Raw genomic sequence first — 18,658 nt, 5'->3', positions numbered from 1 at the left:
GAGAAAGAGTGTCAAAACTGGATTATTGGAGACATGCTCTTAAGTACTATAGGAAATACAAAGTGCCTTTCCAGATGATGACCAATATATTCTTAGAGCTATATTCATGCTAGCCACAATCCAATATAGGGACAGTGATATCCTGTCTCCATGCAATCTAGACATATGTTTGCAGGACTATTATTCAATAAACCAAAGCAAACAGGAATAAAATTTGGAAACTCATTGTTGATTCATCTTCTACAACTGTTGGGTTCCATAATATTAGGATACTTCATTTTGTCAGCAAAATGAATTGAGAATTACACTGCTTGGTTATGCTCTTTACATTTCCACAAGGTTTCCTGAACTACTCAGATTTAAGGATTGAAGCGAAAGAGCTGTAGTCAGCTGATATGAATGAGGACATTAGAGTGGGTGCACTGGGGGGGGGAGTAATACCAGAAACATGACCTTGCTGCTCCTGGAAGGACAGAGTTCCAGTGAGGCAAATAGATATTTTCTAAAATAGCTCCACATTGTAAATAAGTTGTGTGAGGTATTATCACCAATACAAGGTAAATTAAGATAAAGTTTCAAGAGGCTTTGTAGGCTCAAGCCCAAAGAAAATATATTCATTTTATAACGTCTCATTAAAATGCAGGGTTATTTTATTACTATATGCTGTTCAACTTTCCTTTTATTCAAAGAATAGACTCTATCATTACCTGTGTATTTAGAAATTATGCCAGTCTGCATCAGTAACAATCATGTTGCAATAGTGTTGCTACAGAAAAAAGAAAATCCTAACTGTCTTTATGTTCTTTTTATTCTTCCTTTAACATATAATATTATTGTATTTACTACAAGATTAACTCTGCTGCAACATCACAACTCCATACAACAGTTAAGAGAAAACAGACAGAATGGAATAGCCACTAGATGGCATGATAATCTTATCCACTTCATATATTTATTTTCACAAGCCTTTACATAAGAACAGTGTATAAAATATGACTTTGAAACTCGTTGTCAGCACATCTTTTTTCACCTCATTGGAATACTATTATATCAGTAACTATAGCTGTCAACTATATACTAACTCAGGTATATAAAGGCATACCAATAATTTGACAATTTAAAATATTGTAATATGTCCCCATAAGAATGCATCAAGAAAATGTTATCAAAACAGACATGAATATGTTTCACATTTTATATATTCTAACCACCACCCTCTCCCAACAGCAATATTCACAGCAAAGGTGATTTAGCCACGTTAGTTATTTGCTTATAAGTGAGCTTGTATTTGCAAAAAATCTGTTCCTCCCAGAGCATTAGGAGTTAACTGTTTCATAGCATCTCCCAGGTGAGTTAGGTATGAACTCTGTTCTATTCTCTGCATGGTTTGCCTTGTGTGTGTGGGAAATCTATGAGCTGGATCAAAAGCAACATGGGCAGTGTTCAGCTCATGTACAGGAGTTTTTCAGTTCCCCCTTTCAGAAGCAGCCCACTGCAGCCTCACCCCACCATTTCACAGGCCCTCTAAATGAGGCAGAACATGATGCATGGGACTGCCACCAGAGAGAGAGAGAGAGAGAGAGAGAGAGAGAGAGAGAGAGAGAGAGAGAGAGAGAGAGAGAATAAATCTATTTATATCTTGGCCAAGTGAAAATGGGTAAATAAAAAACTCGGATCCAGGAATTACAAAAGATAAAAATAAACAGAAAATAAGGAACATATGATAGATCATTTGTATAACTGTATATTCAATTGCTGTTTCAGAGTGGGGCTAATTAATGCCTGGAAGGCACATACTGTCTAGTAGCATGCTGATCTGGGAGCAAATGAAGTCCATTAACATTCAATCTTAATCCTTAACAGGTAGCTTTTCTAGAAAACAAAACCATCGGTTCTTTCTGTATTCTTCTCAGTGACCAATTGCTTTTATGCACAACTGAAATCTAGCCCTCAGTAACCTTCAGAGGGAGGGAACAATGCAAGCCAATTGAGTATTATTCAGAAGTATTTTCCATCAGATTTGATTTTGCTATCTTTCAGTTTCATTAACTAAAACAATTCCCATTCTGCTTAATGCTACAGAATTTAGCAGATATTCTTCAACACCCTATTATCACAGGTTTTTGCAAGAGTACTCTTTAAGAATGCTTTGTTTAAAGAAAATCCCTCTTTCAGTAGTTCCTTAAATGCAAGGAGATGACAACTCTGCTCAGAAGTAAGGAGCTGCTGCACTTGCTGCTGAGTCTAAGGTCTCTATGGCAGGCAATGACTTCCAATAATAATATCATGTATTATTGTGCAGCAGCAGCAACACCAGCCAATAAATTTCCATATTGGAAGCACTGTGACATTACCTGCTTGACACATGATGTAATTACATTACTAAGGGATAGTTGACAAAAATTCTTGTACCAAATCAGTAAATCAGAGAACATGAACTTACAACCAGGTGTCACAATTTCACTGCAAGGTCATACACACCAATCAACTGATGAACATTGCAAGAGGGAATCCTTCAAAAGCATAACACTGGCATGATTTTTGAATTTCAAAAAACAAAAATAAACACAAGAGTAGTGCTGGTTGGCCCTAATTTTGCCTTATACTAATTATTTCTATCAGGTTTGCCATTTGTTTCTCTTCTTAAAACAACCTTACAGTGCAATCCTATGTATGTTTACTCAGAAATGAGTTACACTGTGTTGAACGGGGCTTACTCCCTCATATGTTTAGAATTGCAGCCCTTGTCTTTTAAATAACCCATGGGATATAAACTACACACATGCAACTGCAAACTTCTTTCCGGGTGAAACCACTCCAATTTGTGCCATTTTGTATCAACCCAGAAGCTGCCAATATACCCTCCCATTGACTGCCACTTGTCAACATGAAGTTCCAAATATAGGAAAGAGCCAAATCCAGGATTTGGGGGTGGGGGGGCAGGCATCCATGTGGCAACATTATGCACTTATACATTTGTAGCCTTGGTGGCTACAAAAGTGAAGGGGGTAGATAGATGCTGTTGCTGCTACTTTAAAACCAGCACTGTCTATATTCCTGCATGCTCTGTTCTATCCCTATAATTGTAAACAAGCTTTATAATCACATTATGAACCAGTACTTTTCTTCAGAAAGAAACATATTGCAAAGCAGGCTTAGAAACCTAAATCTCTGCCACAGAAACCTAGCATGCTGCACAGTTTCTGCCATATGCTAAAAACGTAGTGCACACGCTAAGTATATACAACACTGCACAGACTTGTTGACTTGTGCAAACTGGTAGGGCAACCTAGAACACACCCAACACACTTCTGCAGTGGCTGGTTGACAATTATGGACTACCTACATTTCAGGAAAATTTGTACACTATTGCAGACTTTCTTATTGAGGAACTTCTAATGTGGGGCCGCCTTTGAAGACAACTCAGAAGATGCAGCTAGTCCAAAATGCAGCAGTTAAGAGTACTAATTGGAACATTATGAAGAAAACATATAACACCAGTCTTAAAGGAATTGCACTGGCTGCCTATATGCTTCCAGTTGGAATTCAAGGTATTGGCAATGACATTTAAAGCCCTAAACAGCTTGGGACCTTGATACTTGATGGAGTGCCTCTCCTTATTTATGCCTGCCCGAGATTTGAGATCTGTTGGAGGAGCCGTCCTCTGCATCCCACCAATGTGAGATGAACATTATGGTGGGACATGGGAGAGGGCTTTCTCTGTTGTGGCAGCCCAATTATGGAATGCCCTCCCCTTGGGAGGCCCGTCTGGTGCAGCCACTGACCTCATTTCGGTGCCAAGTTAAAACATGTCTTTTTATCAAAGCCTTTGAGGACTAAAGCTGCACATAGTTTTAATTTTTTTTATTGCTTTTAAATTTTCTACTGGTTTTAGCTTGTTAATGGTGTAATACATTTTTAGTTGTGTATATTGTTTATTGTTTTATACTGTATAATATTATCTGTATGCTGCCCCGAGATCCCAATGATATAGGGCGGGATACAAATGTTATAATAAATAAATAATTAGCTTCCAAAGAATCCCGTAGTTCCCTGAAACAAACTGGGAAAACTACGACCTCTAACATTAGATTATGAGGCAGTGTTTATGTCAGTCATGGAGACTGCAAGAATTTAAATTAAGAACATAAGAACATAGAAAGAACCATGCTGGATCAGACCAAGGGTCCATTTAATCCAGCATACTGTTCACACAGTTGCCAACCAGCTGTTGACCAGGAACCCACAAGCAGGACACGAGTGCAACAGCACCTTCCCACCCATGCTTCCCAGCAACTGGTCTACATAGGCTTACTGCCTCTGCTACTGGAGGTAGCACATAGCTATCAGGACTAGTCGCCTGACTACTTTGTCAAAATACTTTTGGAAGTCCAAGTCAACAGTGTCTACCAGATCACCCTTGTCTACATGTTTACTGACACTCTAAAAAAAACTCTAAAAGATTAGTAAGACAGGTCTTACTTTTGTAGAAGCTGTGTTGATTCTCTTTTAAGCAGGGCTTATCGTTCTATATGCTTACTAATTTTATCTTTAATAATGCTTTCAATTTGGGATAGACATTAATCTAACTGGTCTATAATTTCCCAGATCCCCCCTGGACCCCTTTTAAAAATGGGTGTTACATTGACTATCTTCTAGTCCTCTGGTATAGAGGCTGATCTTAGGTACATATTGCATATTCTGGTATTCATATACATTATGGCACCTCCTCCTTGAGAAGCCATTAATTGTACTGAAAACATTGTTTCTTGGTTTCTCTGCCAATAAAGTTACTGAGCTTTTTTTAAACAACAACAACAACACACTAAAATCATTTCTTATAAGAGAACTTTGCCCCTTTATGGTTGTTAAGTATATGAAAGAAATACTTGCTTAGTCATTAAAATTGTGTGTGTATGGCTATCTCAGGGTTAAACAGAGAAAGTCTATCTGTGGGCAATTACCTTGAGATAGAGGCTGTTCTGGGAACCTTGCCAAGATTCTAAGTTAGCCTCATCACAGCTGTATGTAATGTAGATAAGAATTGTGTAGATCTGTATATAGTTTCTCACTTGTGTAAAATGGAACTGATCACTGCTTACTGATCACTGCTCTACGATCACTGCTCTCTGTGTATGCCTCAGTGTGCTGATCTGAACTGACCTGAATAGGACTGCACAGAAGCCTGAAGGAAATAAACCAGCTCTGCTGTGTAAGACCTGCGTGATGTGTGTTTGTTTTCTGAGCACAAACAGAGTTCCAGAGGGAGAAAAGTTCTGGCACAATAACCCAACAAAGGTTATGGGCCCAGTCCAGGCAGCCCAGCCTAGACCAGTCCAGGCAGCCTACGCCAGCCTAACCCAGGCAGAAGAACCAGAACTTGGTGGGAACGGTGCAGTACCAGAACCAGGAGTCTGCTAAAACAGAAAACTGTTGATGGAGGAAGACATCAAGCTAAAGCCAGTGCTGCAAAGTGAGGAAAAAATCTCAGTCGGCTGACTCTGAGGAGGACTCTGAGCAGGAGGATGGTGAGATACAAATTCCTAAAGCAGAGGGAATGGCAGGAGCTAATATGTCTGGTTTGCATCAATTGTTAGAAAAGCTGAATGACTCTAACTATGCATTATGGTCTTACAAAATGCAAATGTATCTGATTCAGGCTGAACTGTGGTATGTAGTCACAGAGGATCCACCAGATAGAGCAGATCCACAGAATGCTAAATGGTTTAAGGACGATGCAAAAGCAATGGCAGTTATTGCATTAGCTGTGGAAGACTCTCAAATTTCCTTCATTCAGTTTTTGAATACATCAAAAGAGTGCTGGAATGCGCTACAAGCTGTATATCAAAGAGAAACAGCGGGCAGTAAAATAATTCTAACCCGGAAGCTGTATGGAATGAAGCTGAAACCAGGGGAGTCTATGTCAAACCATTTGAAAAGCATGAGAGAAATCTTCAATCAACTCAGGGCACGAGGGATGGAGTTTACAACTATACACCAAGTCTATGTGATTTTGTCAAGTCTTGATTCATCGTACGATGCGGTTGTCACCATGATGGAAAGTCAAGAGGAGAAAAATTTAACCCTCGAGTATGTAGCTGGAAAACTACTGGAAACCTATGAAAGAAGACAAGCTTCAAAACAACAGAGCTTTAAACTTCCTGTGGCTGAATTTCAACAAAGCCATAAATCTTCTGATGTGGTGGCTGCATTAAAGGCAAGGAAATGCTTTAATTGTGGTTCCACAGAACATTTACGGCGGGATTGCAACAACAACAAGAAGAAAAAGCAGTCGACAGCAAAGTGGAGAGAAGAAAACAACATGAATGAAGCTGAATCAACAAAGAAGTGTCTTCTAGCAAGAGTCAAAGAGACAATGAATCCTTGGTTTTTGGACTCTGGGGCTTCAATAAGTATGGCAAAAGACAAACTTTCATTTGTAACCTTGGAAACTTCTACTTCAGAGCAAAAGTGTGTTACCCTTGCAAATGGAACAAAAATCCAGATTTGTGGTGTGGGTAATGTATATTTTGATTGTCTGGGAGTTGAACTACAAAGTGTTTTATATGTACCAGAATTGGAAACAAACCTTCTAAGTGTGTTTCAGTTAACAGAAATGGGGTATGAGGTTTGTTTTACTGAAGAAAATTGTACTATAAAACAGGGAAACAAGGTGTGTGTGCAAGGAATAATGAAAGAATCTTTGTATGTAATTAATACTTGTACAGAAAATGAAGTTGTAGCCAGCAAAGTCACAACAAAAACAATAGCCAATTGCAAACCACACCAAGAGTGTATCCATTTAACTCATAAAAGGTTTGGTCATGCTAACTATAAAACAATTTCTAAGATTCCAGAATTGTGTGAAGGGATGAAAATCAAACCATGTTCTAACTATGTAGAATGTAATGTATGCAGTGAAACCAAGTGTCATAAGTCAAACATTCCAAAACATAGTGAGAGAACAACAAAAAGAATTTTTGAATTAATACATGCAGATCTTGCAGGTCCTTTTGAGACAAGTCAAGGAGGAAACAGATTTTTCTTGTCTATTGTTGATGATTACAGTAGATTTGGATTTGTGTATGTGTTAAAACAGAAGAGTGAAACTTTTGGAAAGTTCAAAGCGTTTGTTAAGTGGAGTAAAAATAGATTTAAAGAACCTATAGCTAATCTAAGAACGGACCGGGGAGGTGAATTTCTTAGCAACCAATTTAAAAAATTCCTCAGTGATGAGGGTATACAACATGACCTTACTGCTCCATATTCACCATTTCAAAATGGAGTTGCAGAAAGGAAAAACAGAACCTTGCAGAACATGTTAAGAGCTCTATTGAAAGAGTCAGGATTGTCTAATCTGTTCTGGGCAGAAGCTTTGTCCACCTCAAATTATTTGTTAAACAGGCTTTACCACTCTGTACATGAAAAAACTCCATATGAAATGTTTTACAAAAGAAAACCTAGAGTGTCACATATACGGGTTTTTGGAAGTAAATGTTTTGCTCATGTTCAGAAAGAAAACAGACCAGGAAAGCTAGCTCAAAGAGGTTTGGAATGTAAACTGTTAGGATATGATACACAAACAAAAGGCTATCGTTTGTGGTCTCCATATCACAAAAGTGTAATTGTGAGCAGAGATGTAGTTTTTCATGAACAAATGCAGGAAACAAAACAGTATGTAAGTTTGCCTGTAGAACAGAAAGCTGTAGAAACAGAAGAAATTCCTGAACAATCTCAGCAAGAGAGGGATGGGGAAGAAACTGTAGAGGAGGAAACTATGCCTGTAACTATGCCAAGACGATCAGAAAGGGAACGCAAAGCTCCAATTCGTTATTCAGATGAATACCAAAGCAAACAGGTTTCTCATAGAGCTTTACTAATAGCCTATGAACCTACTTCATTTGAGGAAATTCAGGAAATGGAACCTACAGAAGCTCAGGGCTGGCATGAAGCAATGTCAGAGGAAATCAGAGCAATGGAAAAAAATGAAACGTGGGAGCTAGTACCTTTACCTGAAGGTCGTAAAGCCATTACCTGTAAATGGGTATTCAAAGTAAAACAAAATGAGAAAGGACAGGTGGAACGTTCAATGGTAAAACACAAAGAGATGTTTTAAAGCTGGGTCTCAGATTGTAACACAATTTAAACAACATGCGCAAGAGGAGGACTGTTAAGTATATGAAAGAAATACTTGCTTAGTCATTAAAATTGTGTGTGTATGGCTATCTCAGGGTTAAACAGAGAAAGTCTATCTGTGGGCAATTACCTTGAGATAGAGGCTGTTCTGGGAACCTTGCCAAGATTCTAAGTTAGCCTCATCACAGCTGTATGTAATGTAGATAAGAATTGTGTAGATCTGTATATAGTTTCTCACTTGTGTAAAATGGAACTGATCACTGCTTACTGATCACTGCTCTACGATCACTGCTCTCTGTGTATGCCTCAGTGTGCTGATCTGAACTGACCTGAATAGGACTGCACAGAAGCCTGAAGGAAATAAACCAGCTCTGCTGTGTAAGACCTGCGTGATGTGTGTTTGTTTTCTGAGCACAAACAGAGTTCCAGAGGGAGAAAAGTTCTGGCACAATAACCCAACAATGGTGACCAATACCTTGTTCAGATTGATATAACTTTTCTGTTCATTATGATTCTTTCAATGCTATTACACTGATATCTACCGATTTCTGCCACATGCCTATATTACTAGCATTATCTGGTGAAAACTACTTTTTGTTTATGGTCTGGTACAGTTTATCCAAATAGTATGAGTGCACAGCTTTATGGTCTAACTGACAAACAGATTAATATACTGAGGAAAGAAGAAAACAACATATTTAGATAACAGACCCATGCATATTACAGGATGGATTTGTATATATCCATAGCAATGGATGTGTATATATCCATAGCAATTAATACTTATGAAACACATACAGCTTTCTAGCAATTATATATAAGCATAAACAAAAGCGGACCAAATAGCTATATTTGGTCTATATGCCACCTGTTCAAATATTGAAAGCTTTGCATTATAGGAGGGAAGTGTTTATCCTTCCAATCTTGTAATATTAGTCTTTTACTGTCAAAAGGGCAAGGAGAATCCATTTACACTGGCCATTTTTTTAAATTTCCATGAAGCAGGTAAATCATTCAAAAGAGTGTGCACATTAGTGAATATTCAACACTGTTCTAGTACAAAATTTATCCTTCCCAAAAGAATCAACTACTGAACATTGCCAAAACACAGCATTAGCCAAATTGTACAATCCCTTATTAAAGAGACATTGCAGTGTCCAACAGACATAAAACAAAAGTTTTTTGCTGAATAAGACACAGCCTAAGAACCATAGACATGACATGTAGATGCCAAAGGGCTGATCCACTGATTAGACATTTTGTGATGGTCACCTCAGCAGGTTCTCAAATTCCCAAATGTTCCCATGGGTCCCAAAAGATTGGGGACCCATGGGGTAGACATTTGGGGGCCCTCTAGGCTGCAGGAGCCCAGACTTTAGTACTGAGATCCAGCCTTAATTGCATCACTATAGGGTCCTTATGTAAGCCACTCTGGAAACCTTGTTGGCTGAAGAGCAAGATAAAAATGCTAACAACAACAGCAACAACGAGACTCCTGCCTGAAACACTACAGCTGTTGTCATTCAGTATAGACAATACTGAGCTGGATGGGAGCTTCCTAATGTTCATATCTAAATGGTGACAGATTTCCCCTCATAAAATAATCCTTATTTCCCTGGTTATATGGTCTTACCCATAAACTGACATCCTATTTTGTTGCATTGGTAATGAAAAGCCACCTTCACATTTAATATGTGGAGCCACAGTTTATTATCACAGCAATTAAAGGAGGAGACAGGAAACACAGAAGCAAGGAGGAACGTGTTTCCTCAATTTTTTAATTGTTGGCCAATAAAAATGGTCTATTACTATTTCCTGGAGAAGAGCTCAAGATGGATATTTCTCTGACCACCACAAATAATTTATACCAGAATTTAGACACAGAAGAGCCATGATTATTTTTTTTAGGTCACCAAGAAAAAAATACAAATGTAAATAATTTATTTAAATCAAGTTTCCTATTTTGAAATTCATATATTTCCTAAACCATGATGCAAACTGGCTGCTACAATAGTTAACAAATAATGATTTGCAACTTAATATACACTCCCTACAATTTGAAGTATAATCCAAAAGTTTTGATTTTGAAGTCCATATTTCTCCTGCACTGCCGGAAAGCCAAAGAAACAAATAACAATCTCAGAGAGAAAGAGCACCATAAAGATGAAAGTAGGCCTAGCTTTCTTAGACAGGGGAAAGTTCTCCACAATACTGCAGCAGGCGAAAGGGAATAAAGCAGGAAGGTGAACCCTATAGTCAGGAGACAGACCCTTCGCACCAAACGTTTGTGGCATTCAGCTCTAACGAAGTTCAGAATGATGCACTGTGCAGGTGTAGAACCAGGGCCCACTGAAGTGAATATCTGCAGATACCGATCAACTTTTGTTTAACTCTCACAGTGCACATGCAAGAATCCTAAGCAAGATTGATTACTTGAAGGTTCACCCTACAAGCCTATGTGTGATTAACCACTATTGAACAAAGTGAGACTTACTTTCAAATGTACATGCATAGGATGGAGTTGTAAATGTCCAGAACATTTCTGAAGCAAGGACTTAAAGTTACTTGGACAATAGTGTTTCTTCATGAGATGGAAAGTATATGACAGCTGGCCAAGTCATTAGCATTAATAACTTGAGAACTGAACAGATTGAGGGAATAAAATAGTTAAATATGTTGGCTCAGTGAATGATCCTACTGGTCTTAAATCCTTGCACAATACGACAGCCCATTGTGGCACCCATGGGCTCCTGGCTTGCCATAGGTTGTTATGTCATGTGAATCCGGGTGGCAGGAGTTGTTTTAGCTTATTTTAAAGGTATGTGAGAGTTGTCTACTCTTCGAGCAGTCTATGTTACCTGGGTTCTTTGTTGCAAAGTAATTCTTGTGAATAAAAACCCAGAATAGCTTTTATACCCCTGGATAAATGACCAAGAATTTTATTGGTTTGTACTACCAAATGAGAAAGAATGGGGAGACACAGGAAATGGAGGCTATAAACCTCAAGGCACAACAATTTAATACATAGGCTTGTGGTTAAATAAACTGAACAATACTACCAAGGACCAAAAAGGAAACTTTGTGCAGTAGGGAAATTCTGAAAAGGGTGGCGTGGAGAAGGAAAAAATCTCCCTTTCCTGTCTACACCTAGAACATAATATATCAAGATACAAACTTCTAATTGGGCTCCATTCCAGAATGTTTCTTCAGAAAAAGGCAAAACATTCCCACTTTATGTTCTATCTTTCAGCAACTTACAGTACATTCCTAAGCATGTCCACTTGGAAGTAAATTCCAGTAATTTTATTTACTCCTAAGTAAGTGTGTAAAGGATTGCAGCCTTAATATTTTATTACTTATCTTAGCATAATTAGATAGACGTTTTACTCCTCCATTCATGTAGGTGCAGCAAATAATTTTTTGCACAAAGAAATACAATTTCTAAAACTACTTTTATGCCGATGGGTTAAGAGGTCAGCTGACATGAGAAATAAGAAACAAGAACCTGATGTTCACATAGCCTCCCTGAATAGATATAGCATCTTAGAGTTGTTAGACTAGTTTGACTTTTCATAGCACAATTATTCTACTGGTTTTTCATAGCATACCTACAAGCTATCAGAACAACAAAATTTCAAGAGACAGATTCTGCTGATAAGGCAACATAAGAAACTGGTTCCTTATATTAGTGTAGAAAATATAAACTCACCTGTAGCATAATAAGAGTAAGCAACTACTGCACGTCTAACATTCTATCATAGATTATTTTGAACTGCTTCACAATTTCCCATTCCTGACAAAAAAAGCAGCACACACCAGTCTTTTATTGTCTGCAGATCACCTATCCTAATCCCCATCCTACCCCAATTGTGTTTAAATACTATGCATTTTATACATGGCAGATTTTGAAGTGGTGCCCTTTTGTGGCAGTGCCAAATAATTCTATTGACCCATTTCTGAATCCTAAAATTCCTATAATCACATATTTTTTTCTGAATACCTGAAAAAACCCCGGTGGTACAGGACCTACTGGCATGCCATCTCCTGGGGGAATGTTTCCTAGCACTGGACTGGGAGCTGCTGCAGCGCTCTGAAAAGAACAAAGGAAAAATAAACCTTTGTCATTGCACAATAGGGATAAAGTATTTCTTTGTTTATGATGCTTACATGCCACCCAAAAGGAGCTCAAGGCGGCTCACACAATAAAAAAACACAAAAACAAAAAACTACTTTGACCACAGCATGGCAAGGCAGAAAGTCACACTCTGTGCATGACATTTTTCATTGTTTCCTGCATTGTAAACCATTAGTGCTTATTTTCAAAATAGACAAGTGAAACAGTTAATTTAAATTCAAACTTCATGAATATATGGCTACCTTACACTTGCACATAGTAGGCAAATTTAGAGACCAAGTATCTTATAACTCATTTAGCTTAACTGAAAGTTAGTTCAATCACATAGTTGCATATGGTTGTGTATACGGTTCAGTATATTTCAAAATAGAAAATATGACAGAACACTGTTTATACTTATATGCTTGATATGTGGAGTGAGTGCTCTTTTTTTCTCCTTTGGCAAAATTGTTGTAAATAAAATCCCATCGTGCTTCAAAAGTCCCCCCACCTGGAGACTTTAAAAGCAAGGCTGGAGCTGAAGGTTGGAAGGTGCTGCTTCTGGGGGAGAAATGCTGTACCTTCAAGGGTGAGCTATTCCACCTGCTCCGCTCCCCCTCACCTGGAGATTTTAAAAGCTAGGCTGAAGCTGAAGGTTGGAAGGTGCTGCTTCTGGGGGAGAAATGCTGTTCTAACCAAGTTTTTTTTAATCTGGTTTGTTTTGCTGTACACTTGTCTTTAATATATTTTTGAATATTATTGTGATATTGTTGTTTATTATTAAATATTGTTGTAGTTTTAGTTTTTGTAAACTGCCCAGAAAGCTTCGGCTATTGAGTGGTATAAAAATGCAATAAATGAATGAAATTAATGAAATGAAACAGACTAATGTTGTGGGCTCATGTTTCTCATGTAACTTTTAGGGAGAAAAGTTAATTTTTCGACCAAACAAAAGAAATTAGGTTTCTTAAGTGAAACACGGGATGAAATTAGCTACCTCTACACATCCTTCATACAGAATAAATGGGGAATATAGCTCCTGATAAACCACAAGTAGACAGTCACTGCAAAAATGAAAGCTAAACTGCTACTATTTCCATGCATTAGAACACCCATTATGTTTAAATTTCTAAAAGTCTTCCAGCAGAACATTTTGTAATTGTCCGTGGCTGAAGCAATGCAAAGACGTCTGACACCACAATCCTATGAATAAAGAATTTAAGGAGATTTGCTTTCATTTTATTAATGAATTGCTAATATCTGCCCTATGGAATACAACTTACTCTAATTAATGTAGCTGGCCACTGGATGTCACTTTTGCACCCAGCATATAGAGGTACATTGCAAATTAAGTTTTAATGTTTGGGGCATAATATCCACTTAAGGAAGTGTGCTATGAAATTCTGAGAAAATAAGTAAACTAAATTTGATTAGACTGGCACAAAGTGATATTTTTATTTTCCCCAAAGCTAAAAAAAAATGGGGGGAGGGGGAGACCAATAAATTCAGGTTGTACAACACTTCTCGAACTACTTATCCAGATGAAGACAGGCATCTATTGGTCAAGTATTTAAACACTACATTATGCAACTAAAGATCGGAAATAGCATGAGCCTGTATATAGCAGAAGGTCAGACAATATACAACAGAGGCAAAACTGTGTACTTGAACTCTCTGGTTATTGAATGCACTACAGTAAGATCTTTACAAGATTTCAATACCAGACCAGACTTTATAAAGCTGTCTACAATATAAACATGCATACTCAAATAAAAGAATCTGAACCATAAACTATTTTCAACATGCCTACAATAAACCACAAGTACCTCCCAAAGTATCATTTTGCCTGTACACTACAGTATATGAGAAAATGACAGAGTAATGGATCATGTATCCAATTGAGCTAGGTGATTCAATAACAGCCATTTGGTATGATATCATATAAAATGCGAAACACCACTTTTGAGAACACAACTGATCACCCTAAACCACATGGTCACTATGCTTTGCATAAAAGGATTAATACTGGCATGATTTAGTTTGTCTGTTCCTTTCACTGTAAAGCAACACACTGTTCTGAAAGATCACTTCCTCAGCAAGGATCACAACTCTCATAATCACTTACTCCTATGAGGAATGATCTTTTACAGGGCAGAATAGGAACACTTACTTGTATAAAGGTGGAATCTAGTAAGAAAAATGGAAGTAACGCACTTTAGAAATGCAGCATGTTTATGAAACATCTTAAATTAATTAACATATTATGAAATATGCTCTACCAGTAAACCACTTCTAACTATTTTACAGATTTCACAAAGGGAAATCTAAAGAGTGTCAAAAAAAATATAGATTGTAAAATTTAGATTGTAAGGCTTCCAGGACATGGGCCTGTGATGCTTTGCATGTTCTGTAAAGCTTTGTACACAAAACTTACGATTATACAATAATATGCCTCGGAGTATCATACCATTTGAAAACAACTGAAATTATTACAACCCTAACTGTAATGCAAAGGTCCTTGGAGAACAGGCTTCCTGAATTGTATTATGGGGGAAGGTAACATGAACAAAAAGCACAATCAATGGATTTCAAGATGAAAATAAACTCAAATTATGGCATAATTAGTGGTTTATGATAGACGGGAGGGTTGGGGAAGATTTTTGGTTCTGGAAATGTTAAAGGGTAGCTGACTGTGACTGTATTGCAAGGAGTACGAATTAAAGTAGGATCAATGCAGGGTGGACATAACTCAATGTCAACACTGCCTTTGCCACCTGTAAGACACATGCAAATGGCACAGTGTCAATCCCAAAGGTTGAGAGTGCACCCCAACATATCTGAAAGCTGACTGGAGTGCATATAGTATACAAATAGTAACAAAATAATAACTACTTGTAGACTACTTGCACTGCCAACAGTTTAGACTTGTTTGCTCAAGCTATTTCTACGGAGGCACCACTGTGGATCACTTTTGGTTTGCTTGTGTTGAAACGAGGTGCGAAATAGCTCATAAACCAAGCTAGGTTGGGCTGAATTCCTAGGTGGAGTATGAGATATAAAAGGACAGTTTGGGTGGATGGGAGCGGGAAGCTGAATCCTTACTGTAGCCAGACTTTTCTCCAGAAAGCTCTTTTAGTCTTTCCCCACCCAGTTTGGATATTTCCCATCACAGCCCATAGAGAGAACTGGCTTTTAATATGTAGAGCAGGCTGGGGGGAAGGATTAATCACACCATTGTATACTGTGCTTAAAGCTCACTGGGACTAGTTCTAGTACAGATTTTAATTAAGAGATAATTGAGACCCAAGCAAATTAACAAAGCAACATCAATAATTTAAGTCATGGGAAAATGGGGGTGGTGGTAAAAATCTGAGTAGTGAGGTAGCTTGCCCTTATCAGAGAGAAGGAATTCAAACTGTCCCATAGCTTACACAAAGAAACCTAAAGTGAGGTTGTTGATTGCTGAAAAAATGAATTGAGGCTTGCTACCATATATGTCATAGTGCAGGTCAGCCAATTACTCCTATAATGCAATGATCTGAAAGCTCATGATATGGTCTATGGTCACATTCTGCTCCCCACAGTAGGATTATACAATAAAGAACAAAGTGGTCATTCTCTCTTCACATCACAATTACCATGTTGCTAAGGGTAGAAAAAATTACAACTGGAACAGTGTGCCCAATATGAGAGGCAGAATGTTTGTGCTATTGTAATGCAGTAGATTTTCAGGTACAGCCTGAAAATTGATGAAAAAGAAGTGAATTAGAATTTTTCAGAATTTGAGCATTGGGATATATGTCGTTTAACCAGACCCCATCCTAAAGGTGAACACAGATCAACAACACTACTGTAGGCCAGCAACAAAGTAGAGGGAAATAGCATTTTTAAGCTATAAACTACCACTTTCGCTATATATATTGGAAGAGAGAGAGGCAAAGAAATCAAGAAAATATCTATATAAATAAAAACCTATGTGAAAAGTTGGAACAAAAATAACCCAAGCCATCTGCAGTAACAGATCTAGTGGCTTCAGGAAGTTGGCCTATCAGCCAGCAGAGAATCAATTATTTGCTTCGTGCTGTTTAATGCAAACCTAATTACTTTAATTAACAAATGTAATTAAGTTAATTAATGTTATTAAAGTTACTATAATCCATGATTTGATTATGGACCAAGAAGTGTTGATTTTAATCTAGAAGACCTACAATGCTTTAGAACCTTGCAACCTAAGGGGATTCTGTTTTCTGCCACAGTGACCACACCAGTTTAAGCACGGGAGACACTTGCCAAAGTATTATTCAGTTGACAGCTAAACCAATTGCGCGTTTCTGTTCATTTCTGAAAACGTTTCTAGCACTTCTGTCAAAGTCTGGTTGAAGAAGGGTAGAAACTTGATTATTGGTTGCACTAGAATTGACAATATTGATGCTAAAACATTCAGTAATGCCAGTGTGTAACATGCAAATATATAAAATTCTTCTAAAGGGTACAGGTATATTTCACATTTTTTAAATTACATATTTAAAAGAGCTCCCATTAAGTGCAAAAGTCATCCAAATTTGATTTGTAAACTCTCAAGTACAATAACTTGAGGGTGGGCAGGCTCCTTTTTTTGCTTTGAAAGGCTGATGCATGGCATATGATCATATTTAATTAATAACGGCTTTAACCGACTCTTATTCAACTAACAAAGTCTAAATTACAGTCAGTCATATTCTGTTAGTACACAAATGTGAAAAACATCAGCAAGTATACATAGCCTTAACATGATCAAATTTCAAAATGTCAGAAATAAGAGAAGCAACTGCATTATTTAAATATACATAGCTTGCCGTTCTATATAAAACAGTAATTTCACTGAAGTATAATTCATTCCTCAGGCTCAAATGCTACAATATAAATAGCACTGGCATTTAAATTGTTGCATAGTCATTATTTTATAGAAAAATCACTTACTGAAAATACTCTTCCATTATGTATGTAGATTCCTTGCTTAACCCTGGTATATAAAAGCACCAATAAAACACCAATAAAAAAACAAAAAACAAACCTTACTTTGTAACAACCAAGAATAGCCAAAAAACACAGTAAGAATGGAGAATGCCTCACAATGAAAATGCCACTGCCATAAGTAAGTTTACATACTGGGTAATTTCTTAAGACTATAATATAAGATGTTCTGGCACAATGTGTGAGACCTTGTAACAGTGCATCTCATTCCCTAGCATAGATGTAAGAACTTACCCAGGTAAATAGCTGATGTACCAGCTATCCTTAGGGATTTTGTAAACCGCTCAGAAAGCTTCGGCTATGGGGCGGTATATAAATTTAATTAATAATAATAAATAATACCAGCACTTTCCTCAATAGTTATTGTAAGAGGAGTTCCTGAGTGCGCTCTCTCGCTCTCTCTCTCTCTCTCTCTCTCACACACACACACTCACACACACACACACACACACGCATGTCTTAAAACACGTGGGGACAGGTCAGAGCATATTCTTCCTGTTTCTCAATGTAGATTAAGCTATTTTAGTATTAACTATATTTTCCATTGTGGCAGTTAAAGGTGATTTGCAGAATCAGAGTGGGGCTGTTAATATTAAGATGTTGTTACTCTAAGGCATGATGTCTATGCAACATATTGAGTGGAGATAAAGTATTCCACTTTTATTGATATATTACACAGTTCCAATTCACATAGCTAAATTCATCATGCTATTATAAACTGTGTGTAATGGGAATAGGTGAACTTAGGAACGCAATTTTATAATTGTCATATTCACAGCACTGATATGTTAAAGATACTGCAATGATACTTCAAAGAAATGCATCCTTCCCAGAAGTAACACTTAACCCCTCTATCCTCTCGTTCTTTTGAGACCACGATTGCTTCTATCAACTGGAACCACAATACTCAGAGCAGTATTTTCCTCCAAGCTGCACCTCAACATCATAACGGCTGAATAAATGCAACTTACTATGGCGTCCTACTGAAGTCAGTGGAAGAACTTCACAAAAAAATTTATGAAGCTGGACTGCACCTAAGGGGTTTTAATTAGAAGAGTCCAATATTCTATTTGAGATATTATTGGATCATTTTTAAGTAGGTATTTGCGGTTGCGGGTAAACATAAATACCTTATCTGTTATGAAGTGAAAATGTATTTAGTTGTATAACTTGGACTATATATAGGGTGAATTAAGCATCTATTTATAAACTTATATTCTAAAAAAGTGGTGAAGAAAATTAAGTTATTTTTGCTGCAAAAGGGTGATCAGCTTTACCACAGTCATTGAAGCTTCTAGCAGGGAGGTTGAGCCAGACCTTGTACTAGCTGTTTTTGTTTCTAATAGTTATTTAATTAAATTGTTTAAGAGGCTCTATTACTAGCACATTTGTACA

At 37.4% G+C, this 18,658-nt stretch overlaps 1 protein-coding gene across 8 annotated transcripts in view; it reads right to left on the bottom strand.

Annotated features, from left to right (window-relative positions):
• The window catches only part of SSBP2 (single stranded DNA binding protein 2), a 146,129-nt gene that overhangs the window by 38,791 nt on the left and 88,680 nt on the right, over positions 1-18,658 (bottom strand). For 4 of the 8 annotated variants that reach the window (XM_063129655.1, XM_063129656.1, XM_063129653.1 and 1 more), the window contains exon 5: positions 12,137-12,226. The exons of the other annotated variants lie outside the window; for them this stretch is intronic. In XM_063129655.1, the coding sequence (XP_062985725.1) occupies positions 12,137-12,226 (90 nt within the window). The remainder of the gene's footprint in view (positions 1-12,136; positions 12,227-18,658) is intronic. 8 annotated transcript variants of the gene reach the window in all.

This window comes from Elgaria multicarinata, chromosome 6 (genome assembly GCF_023053635.1).
Source record: "Elgaria multicarinata webbii isolate HBS135686 ecotype San Diego chromosome 6, rElgMul1.1.pri, whole genome shotgun sequence".
NCBI lineage: Eukaryota > Metazoa > Chordata > Lepidosauria > Squamata > Anguidae > Elgaria > Elgaria multicarinata.
This window is presented reverse-complemented; position numbering and strand designations above follow the sequence as displayed.